The 21,536-nt window shown below is 35.1% G+C and overlaps 1 protein-coding gene across 1 annotated transcript in view; it reads left to right on the forward strand.

Moving 5' to 3' along the window:
• The window catches only part of SEMA3C (semaphorin 3C), a 173,701-nt gene that overhangs the window by 100,355 nt on the left and 51,810 nt on the right, over positions 1 to 21,536 (forward strand). Inside the window, exons 6-11 of the mRNA XM_077748524.1 lie at positions 2,978 to 3,068; positions 7,225 to 7,344; positions 9,212 to 9,354; positions 11,135 to 11,249; positions 11,808 to 11,877; positions 13,489 to 13,633. Of these exons, the coding sequence (XP_077604650.1) occupies positions 2,978 to 3,068; positions 7,225 to 7,344; positions 9,212 to 9,354; positions 11,135 to 11,249; positions 11,808 to 11,877; positions 13,489 to 13,633 (684 nt within the window). The remainder of the gene's footprint in view (positions 1 to 2,977; positions 3,069 to 7,224; positions 7,345 to 9,211; positions 9,355 to 11,134; positions 11,250 to 11,807; positions 11,878 to 13,488; positions 13,634 to 21,536) is intronic.

Genomic DNA, 21,536 nt, shown 5'->3' on the forward strand with positions numbered 1-21,536 from the left:
GAGTTGAGAGGGCTGTGGATATAATAGGCTAAGAAAGAAATTATTACACTCAGGGGAGTGGCAGTAAAGACAGAAAAATAGGCACAAAGTATAGAATAGTGTAGTTGACAATGGTGAATTTGGCTATATAAAAGGAAATGTACAATGATACAGGTATTGATATTTTTGTTATTTGTTTTTTATTGTTTGTTTTTGGCGTCTATAGTTATATAGTTGTCATGAACTGAGATGAGAAAGAACAAAGAGAATCATGTTCATGGTTAAGGTTTTAAGTTTTAAGCCTGGATTGGGTTCTCTTGAGTCTGAGTTGCTATTGAAAGATCCAAGTAGAAACGTCAAGTAGGCAGTTGAATATAAAGTTGGCTATATAAATGTTTGAGTTGTTGTTTTATTAGAAAAACTGAAGCCCAGGAAATGCATGGGTTTACTCATTCAGAGAGAGTACGGTGTGAAAAAAGAAGAGCGATTTTGCTTGAGACTTGAGGATTTCTTAATTTAATGGCAAGATGACAGAAAGGACCTTCAAACATGACTAAGAAGAAATAACCAGAGAAGTAGAGAGAGGCAGGAGCAAGAACATGCTAGTGCATGTATTAGTGTATATACATTTATGTGTTTGGTAGTAAGAAGTTGAAGACATCTCACTTAAGGGCTTCACTTAATCTACAATTGCATGATCAATCATTTGTTAATAGATTTGACTATAGTGACAATGGTTGAAATTATTAATGAAACATCCAGTTGGTATGAGTGTTCTTGAAAGTTTGCTGAGTTGTATAAGGATCCATTTTGTGTTGATGACCACAAGGTCATTACTTTGTTGAATTTACCTTTTGGACTACCTTCTGCAAAATACTTAGATATGTGGACACAAGTATGGAGAATGTACAGATAGACATGCTCTTCCAGGCTGTGCTTTCAATGAAAAAATAGCAGATTCAAGGAACTTAATATTTCTGCAAAAAAATTATTGAAACTAGGTAGCACAGAATCTATACTGATTAACAAAGAAAGTCTAGAACAGAAGGCTGATGCACTGAGAAAAAACAGAAAGGAGAGGAAATTGAAGAATTGTTGCTGTGTGCTTGAGGTAGTGGTTATTCAGGTAGACCACACTCTTCCTGGTGATAACAAGATCTAGACTATCACTGTGTGAGAATGAGGAAAATGGATAAATAGGTCAGTGAAGAGCAAGTGGTACCTAAGCAATTTCATCAATTCATAGAGGGCCAACTCTCACTTTTTTAGTGTAATGTGTATACATCTCTGGCTAACTGATCACAGCTGGCTTTACTAAACTTTATTGTTTTTCCTCTATTACTTATTTAGTTAGGCCATTATGTAAATTGACTTTTTGAAAAAAAGGGATAGTGAGGAGTCAGGAGACTGAATTTTAATTTTACTTTTGTCATAACTTAGCTACATGATCTTGGGCAAGTTATATTTTCTCACCTGTAGAGTTAACTCATTGCAGAGGATCATTTTGTAAGACTTTTCCAGGCTAGAGGACTGATTTTTTTTTTTTAAGTTCTACAATCCCCCATCGTGTCCGTGATGTCCTGACAACACATCAAACTCAGTGTAACAAAAATGAACTAGTTTTCTTTTCTTTAAGGAGTCAAAACTTCAGAATCATCTTTGTTTTCTTCCTCTTCCTTGAGCCACATCCAATTGGTAATTGATTGCCAGGCTCTGTTGATTTTTACTTTCCAAATTCTCTTGCACCTTTTCTGCTCTCACCATGATCACTGAGATCCTGGCATGCCTGAGTATTATTACCTAATTCCGGGACTACTGCACTTGAAAATAAATCTATTTCTTGAACCCAGTGTCTGTTTTTATAACTGCCATTCTCAGTCTTCTTAAAACACCAAGGTAAGGCCCCATCTTCTCAAAGCAGTGTTTTGATTCTTTCATTTCCATACTCAAAAATATTGAACCTGAATTTCAGGAAAATTTTGAAAAACCTTACCTCAATAATTAATATCCTCCATAATCTCATGTAACCGACAGAACTGAAAACCCTGGTCTTTGAACTTTAGTAGTAGCTTTTACTAACTCTACTTAAGAAAAATATAAATATACAAACAAAATATTCCCTCTCCGTAAGGCTCTGCTGACTATTATATTTCAAATTCTATCATTGCCTCTGGTCGCTGGGTTTTCCTGGTTCCATTTTCTGCTTACTTTTTATCCTAACCACTGAGCACCGTCTACAATAGTCTATGTTGTGTGTATTTATTCTTTCTATATTCATATTCTCCATCATTATATTATAAATTACTTGAGGAAGAAGTTTTTTTCTGTTTGGTTTACTGTATTCCTCATGTTTTGTTGGTGTCTGACATATAATAAATGCTCTATGAGCTGACCCTGCAGCAACTAGTGATGGCTGGAAGAGTGCATGGCAGACTTTAGATGTTCATTAATATGTGTTGAGTCGAAAATATGCTAAATAAATTTTTGTTAAATAAATGAATAAGTAAAAATAATTTTAATCTAAATTATGAATTATTTTGTTGAACCTAGTATAATGCTTATATAACAAAATTAAGTGGTGATAAGAACTCTGTATTTTATAGATGTCATGATCATTTTGGAACTGTTATAATCCTTGCATACATTATTCATCTAGGGACAGTTTTCTTCTTTTGGCCAGTGTTCAAACTATCTAGTTCAAGTTTACAGTGATCCTTGATTCCCAGGTGGGTTTTGCTGATACTGATTTGAGAACTTGTTGAATCAGCTTTATGAGGATTGTAGTGGAAAGAAAATTTTGACCTACTGAAGTTTGCTTATAATTTATAATTTCCTCATTTGGCCAAGAATGTCTTAACAAATTAAATTGAGAAAGCATAAGCAAAACAATGGAAACTATATTATTTATGGTGATGCTTTGTTTTATTAAAGAACAATCTAGTTATCTAAATATAAAGCTATTTATTGTTGCCACATTTGTATTTTACCTATAATAAAGGACCAAGTTTTCGTGATTGACTCCAAGTGTGAATCTGGAAAAGGACGCTGCTCTTTCAACCCCAATGTGAACACAGTGTCTGTTATGATCAGTAAGTCGAAAATAAAAGAGGGAGGGGGGAAATATAAAATAAAAGGAAATTAAAGAAAATAAATTCATGACATGGTGTGCCCATTAGGATAGTAGCATGAATGATAGACCTGAGTGAGGTAACAGAAAATTTCAAAGTGAGAAATTATAGTTTCTCATTTGTAAGAATTCATGATTAAATAATAAGCATGTGTATTTTCATTTACTATGTTGCCAGTGTTATTTCTAGAGCATGTCAACATTTACAAAGCATGTATTTGTATACATGTAATGATATATATTATAAAATAATTTTCAGTGTTTTCTGTACTTGTTTTTCTAGTTTTTTTTTTTTTTTTAATGTTTTATTTATTTCTAGGAGAGAGAGAGAGACAGCGTGAGCAGGGGAGGGTCAGAGAGAGAGGGAGACACAGACTCTGAAACAGGCTCCAGGCTCTGAGCTGGCAGCCAGCACAGAGCCCGACGCGGGGCCCGAACCCACGAACCGCGAGATCATGACCTAAGCGAAAGTCGGACGCCCAACCGACTAAGCCACCCAGGCGCCCCTTGTTTTTCTAGTTTTAAGTATACCTATTTTACCTCATATTTTAGTAATATTTTACAATGATTAAAATGGCATTTCTTTTGGGGCACTTGGGTGGCTCAGTGGGTTAAGCGCCTGACTCATGAACTCTCATGGTTTGTGAGATCAAGCCCCACATCAGACTCTGAGCTAGCAGCGTAGAGCCTATTGGAGATTATCTCTCCTCTCTCTGCTCCTCCTCTGCTCATGAACTCACACTCTCTCTCCCCCACAAAATAAGTAAACTTAAAAGAAAAAAAAGGCATTTCTTTCAAATGAAAGAATTACAAAGTACAAGTGTTAGCCAAACACATTCTCTATGGATTGTTCAGAAGATGCTATACTAAAAAGAAGTGGTGGTAAAATCACTTTCCCCCACTCATTTTCTAAAAAATGTATCAGTTAAGAAGCATGCCCGATTTCTTGGTGCTGTATACATTAACAAATCAATAAATTTGAATCTCAATCATTGGATTCCTTTGTGTAATTCACTTAAAGACATTCCCTTTCTTCTGGTTAATGCACTTCCAGAATATGCCTGACTTAACATGTGTTGTCTGTAGGGTCAAATCTTGGATTTCAGTATGTTGAATAGACAGTAGATGCTTTTACCCTTTGCTTTCTTATGTGTTGCTGGTGATAAATTGCCTTATTTGACAATGGAACAGGTGGAAAGATAATTATTGTTTTCAGAACACTTTGCTTTTATTCATTTAATGTAGCACCTCATCTCTCTTTCTCATATTTGGAAGCTAAATTAAGAAAGGTACATCCAGCAGTGACTAAAATGTAAGCTTGACAGTTATCCAGTGAATTATTTCGTATGATTATTCTAATTGGGCAGGGAGGAGATGAAAGTGTGTCATTGGGACCAAAAAGTATAAAGCTTTGAAATTACAAGATATCCAGTTATGTCTGATGCAGGGACTTTTCAGATAAGCTTCTAAAGATTATTTAATAGAAGCAGTGTCATGGAAAGTCTTTTCATTAGGAAGAAAATTGTATTCCCCTATCAAAATGATATGATATATAATACAAGCTAAATATATAGTTTTTACTTATTTCAAGTTAAATGCTAATGAAAATAAACTTCAAAGTTCTGTTAACGCTTATACTCGTCAAATATCATTTGGAACAAAAAAGGCTTAAAACTGGACATTATAAATACTGTTAAACATCATAAGTCATTTAATAGTTTTGTCCTTAAAGACTTGGATTTGTTTACAAAATTAAAGTTAGTGATTGACTTTCATATACTAAGGTTCCAAGACTTCAATTTCTATGCCTATGTTCCTGTACTGCCTTTTAATATTTTGATTAACATTAGAATTTGAACTATCAAAGACACGTTAAACTATTTGCTTGCCTTAAAAACTGAAACTAAAAGGGGGAAGAAGTTTAATTAGCTTGTATTTATCATTTTACTGGTTCTATTGATTATCCCTCTCACATTCTCTCCAATATTGACTCCAGTATTGCACAGTAAATTTGTGTAGTCATCTCAACGTTGCCATTTGGGACTTTATCATGTCTGTTCGATTGCAAGGCACTAAGTAACACAGAGTGTTTAAAGTGTTTCTGTCTATTAAAGGGCCAAGAAGCATAGAGACTTGGAGAATTCCAAATTTCATAATATAGTTGTGGCATCTAACCCAATGTGCAAGTTTAGTGCTTTTTGCTATTTTTCGTGTCACTGTTGTATCACAATAAGAAGTCAGATGACATCTCTTAAAGAACCTATAAAGAGCCTAATGAGGTTTTTCTGGTCACTGGAAGTAAAATTGGAAGGCAAAGTATTTTGGGATTAGTGTTAAAAGGCACAAGATTATCTTTGCATAAACCCTCCACATATATTCTGAAAAAATATCCCTACTCAAAATTCTTTTTAAAGTGACATTGAGTATTTCTCATACAAAATAAAGCAGAAATGTCATTATTCCTGACTTGCTGTTGAAATTACTGAGAATTTAAGACAGGATATGAAGCCAACTAGACAGGTAGGCTTTTTTAATAGTTAAAACATAATTAATATGTTATGCAGTAGGATTAGACTCAGCCCTCTCTGCCATACATCATCCTCTGAGTGTCCTTTTTACTTTTCTTCCTGGAAACAGATCATATAATTGACAGCTGTGTTAATCAATCCTTTGAATAGCAGGAATTTATAACCCACCGTTTGGGGAGTATCACCTACAATAAGAATGTGAAATAATTAATTGCAAAGTTATTTTAATTTTCACAGCCATTATATCTACAAAATACTTGTATAGATGCTTCACAAATGTTCACAGAATTTTAACGCTATAGCTCAACATGCTTTCATGAACTTTTTTGTTGTCTCCCTCTAATCTGTTCCCATGGGCTTCAGACCCCTACTGGGAAGCAGACCTGGGCAGCTTACTGCCTGCCATAACCACTTGCTCACTGGTGGGGGTCCAGTTCATGACCTGGTGAGCTCATATTAAAAACATTTCATTTTCCATTCTATCCTGGGTTAACTGGTACTGCTTATTACTAAGGAGTGAGTGTGGAGTGCTTCGAAATGTTCCGGTCCTGCCAAATGGCCCATGATTTGAAGGTAGCCAGACTGATTCTAGAACATCAGTCAAAGAAAAAAACTACATGGTTTTTCACTGGGTGAGACCCGATCACTTTTATTCTATTTTAAGTAGACATTTAACTACTGTTTTTTAGTCTAGGGTCACACATACCAGTTCAGTGCTTACTGCCCTTACTAGGGTAAAAATTAATAGACCTTAGCAAATAAAGTCAGTGTCTCATGTTGTACAAATATAGATTAAAATATCTGATTTTGCCATTAATGATGGTAATTTAATTTTAAAATATATTTTCTTTCTTACCTCTATATTCTGTTTTTTATGGCTTCATATGTCAAGCCATATGTGTGTTATTAACATAATATTATATTTTAGCATAATGTTAATGAATTGTGTATTACAATTGAAAAAGTAGCACTTTATTTACCTTACAGAAACTTTATAGCATAAAAATTGAAACATACTTTTAATGCTAAGATAATTTTATCATTAATAGTATTTTGACAATAAAATCTAATATCTTCAATCTATTTAGTGAAACCATGGAATTCTTCATAGGTGATGAAAACTTTTGAAATCATAAGCCAATTTCCAATTTTACAGATGACAAGATAGAGATACAGGGTGTTAAATGACTTAGTCCTAATTCCCACGTGGTTAATTACTGCCAAACTTAGAAACTGAGTTCTCTCTTATAGCATTTTTTATTTATTAAAAGAAAGTAGTAATTAATTAAGCTATTCTGTTATGTTTTATACATATATTTTCCACCCATTTTTGATACATAGTATGTAAACCTAGGTGTTTAGTATAATTAACTGCAGGCAGAAGAATTTTTATTTCTATAAAGAATAAAGTTATTTTGGGAATCACACAGGCAATAATGACATCAGATTACGTTGTATCCAGCTTTTCTATGTGATAGACAATAAAAACTGACAAGTATAAACACTCTGTAATTTGTTTGATCGTCTAATAACCAAGTTCTTGATTTTTACAAAAGGTTTAAAATTGTGTTGACATCCTCTTCTTCCTAGATGGGGAGCTTTTCTCCGGAATGTATATCGATTTCATGGGCACAGATGCTGCTATTTTCCGAAGTTTAACGAAGAGGAATGCAGTCAGAACTGATCAACACAATTCCAAATGGCTCAGTGGTAAGAAACATTGTATGCGTTTCTGAGAATCGTCCTTTAAACTATTTAATTCTATAGTGAAGAAAAGTTAAAAGTGTTTAAAAAATGAAAATATCAAGCCATGATGTAAGTAACAATTCTGTACTTTATGACTTTTAATATTTAGGATAAATAAACAATTGACGTATTCCATAGTTCATATATCTTTATATCCCATCATATAATTAATATAAGATGTATTAATAAATAAAAATGGCAGTGATATTTATCAGACAGGCTCATATATTAAGAATCTTCTCCAGTTATATCATATCACATAAATACGATATTTTATTCATTTAGTCTGCTTGAATGTTTTATTATTATGTTTTTCAGTGTTTATTTATTTTTGAGAGAGAGAGAGAGAAACAGAGAGCGAGTGGAGGAGGGGCAGAGAGAGAGGGAGACACAGAATCCAAATCAGGCTCCAGGCTCTGAGCTGTCAGCACAGAGCCCGACGCGGGGCTCAAACCCACAGACCATGAGATCATGACCCGAGCCGAAGTCGTACGCTTAACTGACTAAACCACCCAGGTGCCCCTGCTTGAATATTTTAATATCAGTCTAAAAATTTTCCTAAATTTATGACAGATAAAATGATTAAAGTATTTTCAACAACTCCTCCTATTTGTTTTATACTTAGATTATTAAACTATAAAACTGATATATATATTTTTTATAATTTATTTAGTACACAATGGAAATCATAATTTCTATTAACTTTATGATTATCGGCATTCAGTTTAAAATTATGGGGGTGTCACATGAATTTCACATCATGAAAGAAATTCATATGACATTTGCAATGTACAATTTGAATCAGTTGCTGTTGGTTAGAGAGGGCAGAAACCGCTAAGAACTTTGTCATTTCTCCCTGGGGAAGATTTCTAGCTGACCCTAAATTTGGCAATCCACTTAACATTGCACAGTAAAGCATGAATCACCACAGTTAAGCATCTTATTTCGCTGATAGGCAGGCACAAGAAAGCATTGATTGTCCATTTCCTTCTTCAATTTATGACTCTAGTACATCTGGAAATAGAGCATTCTAAAACTTCTTTTGTTCTTAAAATAAGGAATCCCTCTATGTCTTCAAATGACTGCATTCTTTTTCCTTGAAAAATTTCCCTTTCATTTCATATGCTGTAGTTTAAGAAAAAAAAATGTCTTTTTCAGATCTTGGACTCCCTACTCATTCTGCTTCAGTGAATTTGAGTTTATATTATATGCACTGGATTGAAAACTGTACTTTGAAAAAAACTATTTTTCTATAAAATGACCATTATATTCCATGGGAAATAACTGGTAGAAAGGTGTTTAATTTTTTAGAACTCATCATTGCCCAAAGAATGTTTGCATTTACTGAACTTCTAGAATGTATTGCAGATAGAGAAAAAAAAGTTGTTGTTTTTTAATATTTATTTATATTTGAAAGAGAGACAGAGAGAAAGAGTGTGAGAGGGGAGGGCAAAGACAGAAGGAGGCAGAATGTGAAGCAAGCTCCAGGCTCTGAATTGTCAGCAAAGAGCCTGACACAGGTCTGAACCCACAAACCAGGACATCATGAGCTGAGCTGAAGTCTGACGCTCAACCAAGCGAGGCACCCAGGCGCCCCCAGGGAAAAGTAGTTTAAGCTGTTATGTTATAGATATATTTTGTGGCACTTGACATTCCATGTACAGTATGTTGTGTGAATACATTTACTACCGTTAGACTTTTTGCCTATGAACATTGAATTGTTCTTCTGTACCAAAGATGGAGAAGGCATGTGCCTGTGGTCTACTTGGGTGGTCAGTAGATGGATTTTCTTCATGAGTATATATATATAGTCTTTGTATTTTTTTGTCAGAACCTATGTTTGTGGATGCACATGTCATCCCAGATGGCACGGATCCAAATGATGCTAAGGTGTACTTCTTCTTCAAAGAGAAACTGACCGACAATAGCAGAAGCACAAAACAGATTCATTCCATGATTGCTAGAATATGTCCTGTAAGTATCAATCTTGTCCTAATTTAAAGAGAGGCTCACAAATTCAAATTATAGAAACATATTTTCTTTTGCCAATAGTTTATTTTCCTACTTTTTCAAACTTAATTTTTTTATTTATTTTTGAGAGAGAGATAGACACAGCATGAGCAGGGGAGGGTCACAGAGAGGGAGACACAGAATCCGAACCAGGCTCCAGGCTCTGAGCTGTCAACACAGAGCCCTACGCGAGGCTCAGACCCACCAACCGTGAGATCATGATCTAAGCCAAAGTCGGACACCCAACCAACTGAGCCATCCAGGCGCCCCTAACTTCCTACTTTTTATCTACTGTTACAAATTAATGCAATATTGAGGGGAATCATTTTAAAGATTTTTTTCATGTTTATTTAGTTTGAGAGAGAGAGAGAAAGTGCATGCACGAGTGGAGGAGGGGCAGAGAGAGAGGAGAGAGAGAGAATTTTAAGCAGGGTACACACTGTCCGCACAGAGCCCCACTGGGGGCTCAGTCCTGCAAACCATGAGATGATGACCTGAGCTGAAATCAAGAGTCAGATGCTTAATTGACTGAATCACCCAGGTGCTCTGAGAGAAGACATTTTAATTTAATGTTTATTCACATTAGTCATATGAGATAAATAAGAAAGTTTAGTTCAGAGAAATATTATCATGGTTTTATACAAATGAGCAGTTTTATTTAATTTTTGCATTCCACTTAATGCATTAATTCATTTAATACATTTGTATTAAAAACAAATAGCTAAACTATACATTGCAGAAATAGAATAATTCTTGTGAATAAAATGCAGCAAAACTTCAGTAAAGACGGTTGAGGAACTGTCTACAACAGTGAAAATTAAGAAATACATTAATAAAATACAGTTCTAATTAAAAACATTGAACAAAGTTATCTTGTCTATAAACAATAAGTATGTGGAGCAACTCAAAAAAGTTCATGATGCCCTCCATATAGGATGTTTACACGTTTGCCCTGACTCATTTATGATTAGCATTCTTTGTGCAAAAGTGTTTCTTCACATGCTTAGTGTTTAAAATAGTTTATTTTCAAACATTACAGTGTTCCACTGATTGTGGATCTCATCTACTCAGTCATTTGAAAGAAGGCAGTAAAGCCAGCAGAAGGGGAGAAAGGCTTCTGGGCATACAAAAAAAAATTCTCTAGAAACTATTTGTGAGTGATCTAAACACGATTTTTCCTGCCCTAGCCAGAGAAATGTATATATTAAGGCATCTGATTGGAAAAACTGAGGATTAAATGGTAACACAGAGAAATGAAGAAGAGAAGATAGAACTATTGGAGACCTTTTGGTAGAAGTATAAACACACTTTCCTGACCACAGTAGCGTCTGCAAGCTGTGGTCTTGTATACAATGTAGTCACTGTATACAGTAATTTAGGTTCATATTGAAGACAGTGAGTTATCCAGAAAAGGCAAATTAAGCTATGTGTTCTCCATAACATTTCACAGATACTTCATCATACATTGTTAAATTTAGAAAGCTTTAGGGCATATATTTATTAAACTCATCTTTGAAACATTTTCAGTGGATACCATATGGGAGAAAATTAATGGCATAGCTAGGGCTGTTGTATAAAATGCTATAAATCTCAAATATTCCTCTTTGTTGATATGCAGATATAGTTAACATTTGCATTCTTCAGATTATAACAAATCCCCACGTAGTACAAATCTAACCTGAATTTTTAATACACTTTAATATGTATGTAAGCGATCTGAAATGTGTTTTCAAAATGGTTTCAGAACGACACTGGAGGACTGCGTAGCCTTGTCAACAAGTGGACAACCTTCTTAAAAGCGAGGCTGGTGTGCTCTGTAACTGATGAAGATGGCCCAGAAACGTACTTTGATGAATTAGGTACATGGATTTGAGATTGAAAAATGCTTTTGCAAAAGAATTTGTAAAGTTTATGTATTTTAATGGCCTCTCAAAGGAGGATGTATATTGTATGAATGTTTTCAGCATAAATCATGTGCCAATTTGAATGAATGATCTGTTTACTGTTCATAAATATCCTTAAGTACTTTTTAAATCTGTTTTGCCCCTGAGTGCACTACTGAAACATTTAGTTCATTGCATAACCCAAGATCTATGAATGAGTGTGCGTGTCTATGTGTGACAGAGACAGAAAGAGAGGTACTTGCATAATTTACAAATGAATGATACGTGTGTGATTTTCTAAAAGAATGTGTGTTTTGTATGTATTTAAATTCTAATGTTCTGATTTGAAATAAGTTTGTATGAGCATATATATCCCTCTCATTGAGATCACTTAGCTATTTCCAGATTATAATGATGCTGCCAGAATATCTTTCTCAATAATCTTTTCATAGTTGAAATTATTTTCTTGGGGTAACTTTTTCAAATATGGTTAATATTTGAGAAGTTTAAAAGAATGATATTTTCCTTTTATAGAGGATGTGTTTTTGCTGGAAACTGATAACCCAAGGACAACACTAGTGTATGGCATTTTTACAACATCAAGGTAATTATTAAACAATTACAGCTTATGAATTAAGCTGTAAGCTTCATTGAATGATAGTAATTATTACAAAGCATTCTTTTCAATGCCTAATTTTACAAAGCATTCACGATGCAACCATCCTGTTTGATTACTTTTGCCTGGTTACCAAAATACATTTAGGCTGAACTAACACTTTCAAAATAGTTTTGTACAGAGTATTTGTAATGATTATATGTTCTTTTTCTCGAAGAAAGGAAAATATGAATTACAGTGAAGGAATAAAGTATATAAGATATTTGTTTTAAAAGTAGTCTGAACACCCATGATTCACCTAAAATTTTTGGTATTTCTACTAAAATAAGTTTTATTCTGGAGCAATCCAAAATGATGACTAGAAACTAATAAAATAGGGCACCAGTTTTCATGTTCCATATGACAGTATTTCATATACTATCCAATCCTAATTTTCATGTATTTCAAGATAACTTGCCATATTCTCACCTTTTCCTGGATATATTTCTGTTTAATCCTTTTAAACTGAGAATGTGACTCAGAATGCAGTACGGTATCCCAGCTGTGGCGGAGCCAGTGCAGAATGTAATATGTCCCTTTTATTAGACAAAATCAACGAAAAAACAAAAATTTGAAGATTTTAACATTCTTTTCTAGCAGGGCAAGTACAGCATAATTGTAAACTATAATGGCCCATTCAAGGAAAGATAAAATCACAAAGATATTGATTATATGTCATATTTACATTATCCTGTAAAATATGTAAAAATAGGCTCTAAAGGATGAAGAGTTTAACTCCTGTTCTAAAAGAGAAAGTGGTCTTGAGTTAACTCACAAAGAAGTGAACAAAGTGAAAATCAAATTCTTTAGAAGAAAACGTTTGTTTCAAAAAGATATTTCTACAGTGTTTGTTTTTCCCACCACCAATAGCCTTTTGAAAAATTCACAATTGTCATTTCCAAGCAGTAGTGCTAATGATAAATAATATATATTGTTTTTTTCAATGGGCATCTAGGTTTTCCATTAGGCATCTAATTTATGAGATATAGGTAAGTCAGAGAAATGTTTGTTTCAGTCAATCTGCCTTAGTGACAACAAGAATAGTTTTTAGTAAGGATCCAAACACATTATCTGAGATTATATTGACAACATTAATGTAACAAACCTTTTTTGGACCTTACTGTTTTTATTTTTGTTTCCTTTTCTGTCGCTAATAGGGAAAATACATAAATTATGACAACTTAGACTTTTCTGACTACTCTTTAGGATAAATGTGAGAACGTTCTCACGTTAAAATAATCTTAAGATAAAGAGATACAGTTTTTTCTTAAGGAGATTTATTTCTCTGAATTAAATTATGATATATTTTATTGACAGTGACTTTGAATTCAAATTTTTGAATAAAGCATTAATTTATTTTTTTGTTGTTAAGATAAACTAGTTAGAAACTTCTTTTACTTGTATTTTGGAAACATTGGGAAGTCTTCTATAATGTATTATTATCTACTGTCTCCATGAATGGATTAACTGTTTTAATGCTTTATGTACCAATGGCTTATTTCAAAATAGTAGAGAAATTTTTTAGCTTTGCAATGTGTAACATAACATTTCTTTTTTTAGCTCAGTTTTTAAAGGATCAGCAGTGTGTGTGTATCATTTGTCTGATATACAGACTGTGTTTAATGGACCTTTTGCCCATAAAGAAGGGCCCAATCATCAGCTGATCTCTTATCAGGGTAGAATTCCATATCCTCGCCCTGGAACTGTAAGTACCTAGGAAAGTTTCTTTGTCATTTTGCTTCTTTAAAAAATACACATATTTTTAACAGGATATGAATAGCATGTTGATGTTTATTAAATACAACCAAAGGGGGCCTGGGTAGGTTCAGTCGGTTGAGCATCCGACTTCGGCTCAGGTCATGATCCCACACTCCATGTGTTCGAGCCCTTCATCAGGCTCTGTGCTGATAGTTCAGAGCCTGCAGCCTGCAGGCTGCTTCAGATTCTGGTACTCCCTCTCTCTCTGCCCCTCCCCCACTCACGCTCTGTCTCTGTCTCTCAAAAATAAATACACATTTAAAAATACATTTATATGTATATATACACACTGATATACTCATTGTAATTTTTCAGGTCATGGGTTCTCTGATTTGGTATTTTACAAATATGGTATAACACTCTCTACAATTTTTCTAAGTACTATTCCAATAAGATTTCTTAGATTTGAAGGTAACTGGTTATGTTAGACAGGGCAGAGATATTTTCCTAATGTTATTGGCATAAAGCCATAGTTTGGAAAGTGTTAACATTTAGGTGGCATCCTGAAAGAATTTGAATGCTTTTCACAGCCCTTCCTAATATTAATATAGATCTTTCCATTGTAAGGGATATATTTAGTTAAAAGTTGTATCTTGTGTATTTCTCAAAGAAAGAAAATGTTATGTATAGATAAATACAATGAAAGTGATGTTCTAGTTCAATGAAACAATTTATAAACTCTACACTTTTGAGGTATACAGGTATATCCAATTTTTTAAATATCAGCAGTATTAAGGACTACATTGAAAACTAACCTTTCTAGCTGCAGGCAGTGCACTGACTGGAATTGAACTTTTTCTGGGACTACAATGATCACAGTCGCACTGTGTTTGTTTTTCATTTAGCCCATTATAATGATTTATTGAATTCTAGAATATTGATTAGTTTTTGTTTCTATAAAATGTCATGTGGTACACTGAGAGGAGACAATCAAGAGGAATATGATTTTCAAATGGACTTTCATAGGGAATATAATTTTCTTATATTTTGCATTTCATAGAGTATAGTTATAATTATAAAGTGGGGTGGATGTGAGTAAAGAAGAATGATTTTATGGAAAATAATCAAAGGATAGTTGTGGAATATTCTTTTCTTAAAATGTTTTTTTCCTTTTTACTTAATTATGAAGTTCCTTCTGCCAATATGCTTTCAAGATATTCATCCCACATCATTTCTTACTAACTGTTAATTCACTTTTTGTGTTATTCTTAGAGTTTATTTGCAATGTATTATTCAGTCCTTTATTTTCTCATCATCTTACATGTATGGTTTATAGGAACAGGTAACTTTTAATTAACTTTGGAAAGATTATCATCATTGCTCGTTACCTGTGAAACAATTAAATTTTGCAAAGCCACACTTAATCATAGCTGGGATGAAGTCCCATTATACAATTTACAGTCTCCTTTTAAATGATCTCTCTTTGATGCCCATGGTTCAACAGAAAGTGGAAGATTACTTAATTATTTTGTATAACACAAGGAAAATATTAACAAGATGTATTGATCTCAGGGTACAACTTGAGGTGTGTTGGATAACAAGCAGAGATTATATAAGAGAAGGGGAGGTTAGCAACTTTCAAATTCCATATAACTCATGGCTCTCATTATTTCAGTCAGTGTTTTTCATGCATTTCCAAGGGGCTCACTGATAACCTACTCAAAGATAAATCTTTTTTTGAGGATTACTTGCTATTTGAAGTTGACCAGGTCATTGCTTCATCTTAATACAGAATATTAACAGGTGGTTGTGATAGTATATGCTTCCATTAGTTATTCTGTTTCACAGCATGCATATGGGATTAGTAAAGGAATGGGTGGTTTATGAACTCAAAAAATTCTATTTTTCCTCAAGTAGTTCCTTAAGAGACATTTCTCAGATAAGCAGATAAGATAGATAAAGTCATGCTAAATGAATCAGGTCTGAGGCCTCAGAGCCTCAGTAAGTATGTGTCAGGGCTACTTTATATCCAGTTTACAGAACAGATTGTATGTGTCTCTCCTCGTTTCAAGTAAGGATTCCAGTAGTGACTTGAGCTCAGTGTGGTGAGAGTAGTTACAGTAGGGAAATTGATGACTGTTACAAATCATCCACCTCTATTCCCAATCCTTGTCAGACTTCACTGGAATGGCAGCTCCAAAGAACTCTCAGGAATCAGAGTGAGAAAATCATCCATGTCGAATAGAGATTATTCTACAGAAAATATGGGAATAGATAAACCCCTTTTAGTAAAACGAAATAAACCAATGCAAAATTAGAAAGTTCTACTAACAGCCCCACTGTTCACAATTTCCAAGCTGCTAAGAAAAAGCATGTTTTTTCTGCTGTAAATCAGTGTGGTATAAGCCAGGGCTTAGTAACACACATCTGGAGCTGACTCTGTGAAAAAAAGGGAGTAGTCGATACTTGAGACATTTTTCTATAATGTGGTTTCTTACATCTGGTGTTGAGACCAGAGCAGCTCCCTTAAATAAAAAAATTGTGAGATGAGTGATCCTTAGGGAGTGAAAGAGGCAGGGTGGAGGAAGACCTCTGGAACTCCTTCTGGAAAAGCAAACCTCCCAGATTTAGTCTCTCCACCCTTCACTGAACAACACACCATGAAGTCTCAGCTGTCTGACTCAGAGTGGCCAGTGTCTGTCTCTTCCCTGGGCTTCCAAGGTTTAGTATCCCACTGATGTAGCCAGAAGACCTACAGCCAAGTGACCCAAAGCATTCCCTCTTCTCTCAGGTTAAAAATGTTGCTTCTGAAGACCTCCCAATGAAGAATCAACTGTCATTGCTGTACTTTATTTCCCTACACAGTAGTTCGGTTGCCGGGTCAACCTCATGAATCCATGACTGGATTCTTAAAGAAATGGCAAGGGCAGAAATTGTATACCCTCATTCTAATGTTCCTTGTAGGTGATTCTTTTAAAGCAGAGTGGATAGCTCTGTTAGCAAACTGCCCCAACCAGCAGTGGGAAGAATTCTGCCAATTGTGTCATAATGTTTTTCCATAAGTGATTCAAGTTTGTGGAAGAAACAGGACACCTTTGGTATGTTGCAAAGGGCAGCCAGAGACTACAGATTCGCTCTGTGGCTGAGCTAACATATTACATTATTCTGTTGCAACGTGTTTAAAGCTTCTGTAGAAAATTGTTTTTGCTTATACTATCCTGTTAAAGCAGAACCTAATAAAAGTGTTCTGTTTTAATATCTGTTTATAAGTGGACCAGAACCACCTGGTTTAATCGTTGTTCTTTACAGGTCTGGTACCTGGTGCAGCTAAAGACCCACATAAGTTAGTGCTGGCAAGACAAAAAAGAACTTGATTCCTGGCAATTTTGTTGATTCCATGCATCTTGTCGTGGTTCTTATATTAGAAGTATTTCTGTTGTTCATAGATGTTTAAAACACTGTTAAAGTTTACAATAAAATAAAGTACATAAAGCAAATAGACATGAAAAGTTCATTATATATTGTTTCGTATGATTATTTAAGACACATGAATAAAATAGGCAATAAATATTATTGAAGTCTAGAGGAGAGAAAGACTGCCATGGGTCAGCCTTGTCCGGAGAAGACATATAAACAACATGAGATTGAGCTGGCCCTGAAGGCAGTCAGATTTGGATAATTTGGGTCGGGAAGGAAGGATGTTTCAGACAAAGTTTACAGCTTACATTATAAGGCAAAGAGAGAAAGTAGTAAGTCGTTCTAGAAGCTCTGCATGAGCTAATAGGCATGGAGCAGAGCAGTCTTGTCAGCAATGGAGGATAAATGGAGATAAAATGAGGGCCAACTGGTGCATAAAAGTAGAAGTCTTCAACCATGTCATTCTTTAGGCTTTAAACGGCCTAGACTGTCAAGGGTTTAAAGCAAGGGGATCGCTTTCTCTCAGAATACAAGTTTTGAAGACCAATGCCAGAAACTAACCCAAATTCTGGAATGCCATTTATTTATGTCCATGTATTTATCCGTATACCACTCATCTTTGAAGTGTTAGGTCAAGTTCCCCTTGACCGTGTCAGTCTCTCTTTCTCTGACTAGTTTTGCTCTTATTTTCTGCAGTCTTTAACCTCAACTCCTACCTCCTTCTTCTACTCTGTGCTCTATGATCCAGCAATGTCTCAGGAATTACAGTTCCCTAAATATTCAAACATGTTTATCCTATCTTTAAACCTTTTCATCAGCCCCGAGACCCTTAAGTTCTCTACTATTCTGAATTCATATATAAAAAATTGGCTCTTAAACATATATGGCAACTGATCAGAAACCAACCTTTGTTATTTATTTTATGTTTGTCTTTTTTTTTTTTTAATGTTTTATTTATTTCCAGGAGAGAGAGAGAGAGAGACAGCGTGAGCAGGGGAGGGTCAGAGAGAGAGGGAGTCACAGACTGAAACAGGCTCCAGGCTCTGAGCTGGCAGTCAGCACAGAGCCCGACGCGGGGCTCGAACCCACCAACCGCGAGATCATGACCTAAGCGAAAGTCGGACGCTTAACGGACTAAGCCACCCAGGCGCCCCTGTTTTATGTTTGTCTTAAATGATTATTATATGACTTAATTGTTATTTTCTTTTAATATACCCATTTTCCTTACTAGAATACTTCTTTCTAAAAGATAATGATAGCTTCTTTTTCTTATGTCCCCTACTGGTCACATCAAAATGCTTTTTGAATAAANTGTCTTAAATGATTATTATATGACTTATTGTTATTTTCTTTTAATATACCCATTTCCCTTACTAGAATACTTCTTTCTAAAAGATAATGATAGCTTCTTTTTCTTATGTCCCCTACTGGTCACATCAAAATGCTTTTTGAATAAAAAATGAATATGTGAATAAAAAGTTGGTTAAGTGTTGGACTCTTGATTTCCGCTCAGGTCATGATCTCCCAGTTCATGAGATCAAGCCCCATGCTGATAGTGCAGAACCTGCTTGGGGTTCCCTCTCTCCCTCTCTCTCTCTGCTCCCGCCCCCCAAAAAAATTAAAAATTAAAAAATGTGCCCAAAGAATGGATGCATGAGTTAACATGTGATTATATTAATATTGAAAAGTAGGATCATGGATGTGCTCTGTGAGGAGCATCAGAGGACGGCAGATGTCAAGAATACCTAAAAATAGGAAAGAGATTAGGTGAGGATGACAGTTGCTGAGACTTCCTTAACATGACGTTGTTATTGTTCGTAGCATTTCACCTGGCACTTTAGTAATCAAGATACGTAACGCGTCTTCACTCAAAAAAGGAGTGATTATCACTGCTTGATAAACAGAATGCTACAACTGGGGAAAAACAACTTAAAGGAGTGTAATCCAAACTACTCAATGACAGTTTGTAGAGTTAAATCAGCTTTCTGAAAAGTGAGACCCCAGCCTCATTCGTAGACAGAAGCTTTGTTTTCTGGTAGTATGTGGATGTTATACTTATCTTGAGATTTTAGTATACAGGCTTTCTCATACCACAAAGCAAGGGATAAATTAGTTGCACCTTATTTATACTTGGTAATGTTACACTAAGCAAACTCACAAGTCCAGATAGAGAATCTGCAAAGGGTCATCCATTTTTATCCTTGTCACTATCACTGTCACTCACCCTGTGTCTTATCTCTAAAGCTTATGCCACGAATCAGTGGAAAAGATTGTCAGAAAGAATTCTTTTGTAATTTTGAAAATAAATGTCTAGCAAGAAACCCATGTTTCTAAGCAAGAGGTTTATTGTGACTATAAAAAATCCCAGATGAGGCACTTTTTTTTTTTAATAGATTTTATTTATTTTTGAGACGGAGCATGAGTGAGGAAGGGGCAGAGAAAGAAGGAGACACAGAATCTGAAACAGGCTCCAGGCGCTGAGCTGCCAGCACAGAACCCAATGCAGGGCTCGAAGCCATGAACCACGAGATCATGACCTGAGCCGAAGTCAGACATTTAACCGACTGAACCACCCAGGCGCCCCACCAGATGGGGCACATTTGACTGAATATAAAATAACTGATTTGAGTTGTCAGTTGATTTGTTTGGGTTACTCCAGTTTTGAGCACCCAACACATAATTTTTAACTGAATTTCAATTAAGTAAAGCCCAGAAACCAGACACTTCTAATTTAATAACCTTATCACACATGAAAATTGCTAACTGGAAATTACATAAATTGCTCAGTAACATATGCTAATTTTGGATCTTTCTGGAACCTACAAATGAGAATGTTTGCAAACATTTAAGGAGACATCTCAGCCTAGCAGACCATAATTAGTGGTGTTTTATGAGGAACTGGAACTATTTGAATTGTCTGTGCATTTGTTCTTTCCATTTTTTCATTCAATGAGCGATGTATTTCCCTTTTTCCACTTTGTGTGTAGAGGGAGGGTAGAGAACACCCATAATTCTACACTTTCCTGAAGTGTGGAACATATCCATCAGTTTAGAATACCCTCATAGGAAATTCTTTGTCCTCATTTGGTCTTTTTTGTGGGCAATTTATAAACATGTATATTTAAATATAATGCTTTTTCCTAAAAGAAAAGCATATAAACCTCAGATGAAAGCCTACTTGATGGGATAAGGAATGGGAGGCTTAGTTTTATTACTTGTCTCATTATGTCTCCTTAGCAAAGTCATTTAATTGCGCCTTGTGCCTTTCTATAAAAAGAGAAAAAACTGTATTTGCTGGTTCTAGTAAAGTTCTAGTAATGTTAACTGGTCAAAGTGACTCAAAAAATTGCAGTCAGTATGACAGAGTCTAAGTGAGTGAGGCAACGTTAGTAATTTGCTGAAAGTCATTGGCAACGGGGAGTCTGCCCAAGGATACTGGTCCAGAAGCACTAACATTGTGAGATAGCTGTTACAAGGATTTAACCTAGAGGTCACCATGGTTTGGGGGGCCCCCACAGTTGTTTTTCTCTTTCTGTATTGAATTAACATTAAAATGCTGGCAGATTTCACATAAAATTCCACATCTCTATCTTCTGTTGATATCTGGCCACACAGGGATTTCAGCTAGAAATGAGTGCTCGTTGCCACCCTAGAATAAGGTATAACTTTCCAGTTTGTTACTGACCCTATTGCATCCTGCTATTTGCCACAGATGCTATACCCATTGCTATTGATCAGAAAGTTTGTTTCTTTCTTTTACCTTGTACCTCTCTAAAGGGAATAAATGAAGACTAGAATAGAAATGCTCTTCTTTCAAGGAAATATGACACAATCTTTTTTGTTTCCAAAAGTAGAAATACAGGTATTTATTTAATAAGGTTACACAAATAATGTTTGTATATGTTAAAGATTATGCCCAACAGCTTTGCTTGTATATCTTAACACTTGGATCCTATTAGTGGATAAGTTTGAGTTCCAAGCTTCAGAGGCTCCCAGCCTGCCCCTGAGCTTGGCCTCAGATGCCCTATAAATGGAATCTTCTCCCCAGAAGCCCTTGTCTTGTGCTCCTTCCAGAACTGCTAAAGCTGTCCAGCAGTCCTTTTTCAGATCTTATTATTGCTGTCTAGCTGCCTCTTTGAACTTGATGCTCTGAATCTTTCGTCTCCTAGCCAGAATTAAGGCTCTTGTTTCATACTGCCCCTGACCCAAAACTGAATGCCAGGTGTAATAGAGTAATCCTCTCATTAAACTGCTCTTTGTTGGATGTCTACTATCTGTCAGCTTTGTCACAGGTCTCAGAGTGAAACAATGAAAAAAATATACCCAGTTCAGGTCAGTGGATAGCTTACATTCTAGAGGAAGAAACAAACACTGAACATACAAACAACTAATATGTAATATACAGTTAGGTAAATGGAGCTGTGAAGAAAAATAAAGCTGGTTAAGGAAATAGAAAGTAGAGATGGAGAGGGGAACTAATTTTATATGTGTTA

The sequence above is a fragment of the Crocuta crocuta genome, unplaced genomic scaffold (assembly GCF_008692635.1).
Source record: "Crocuta crocuta isolate KB4526 unplaced genomic scaffold, BGI_CrCroc_1.0 scaffold417, whole genome shotgun sequence".
In the NCBI taxonomy this organism is placed as follows: Eukaryota; Metazoa; Chordata; class Mammalia; order Carnivora; family Hyaenidae; genus Crocuta; species Crocuta crocuta.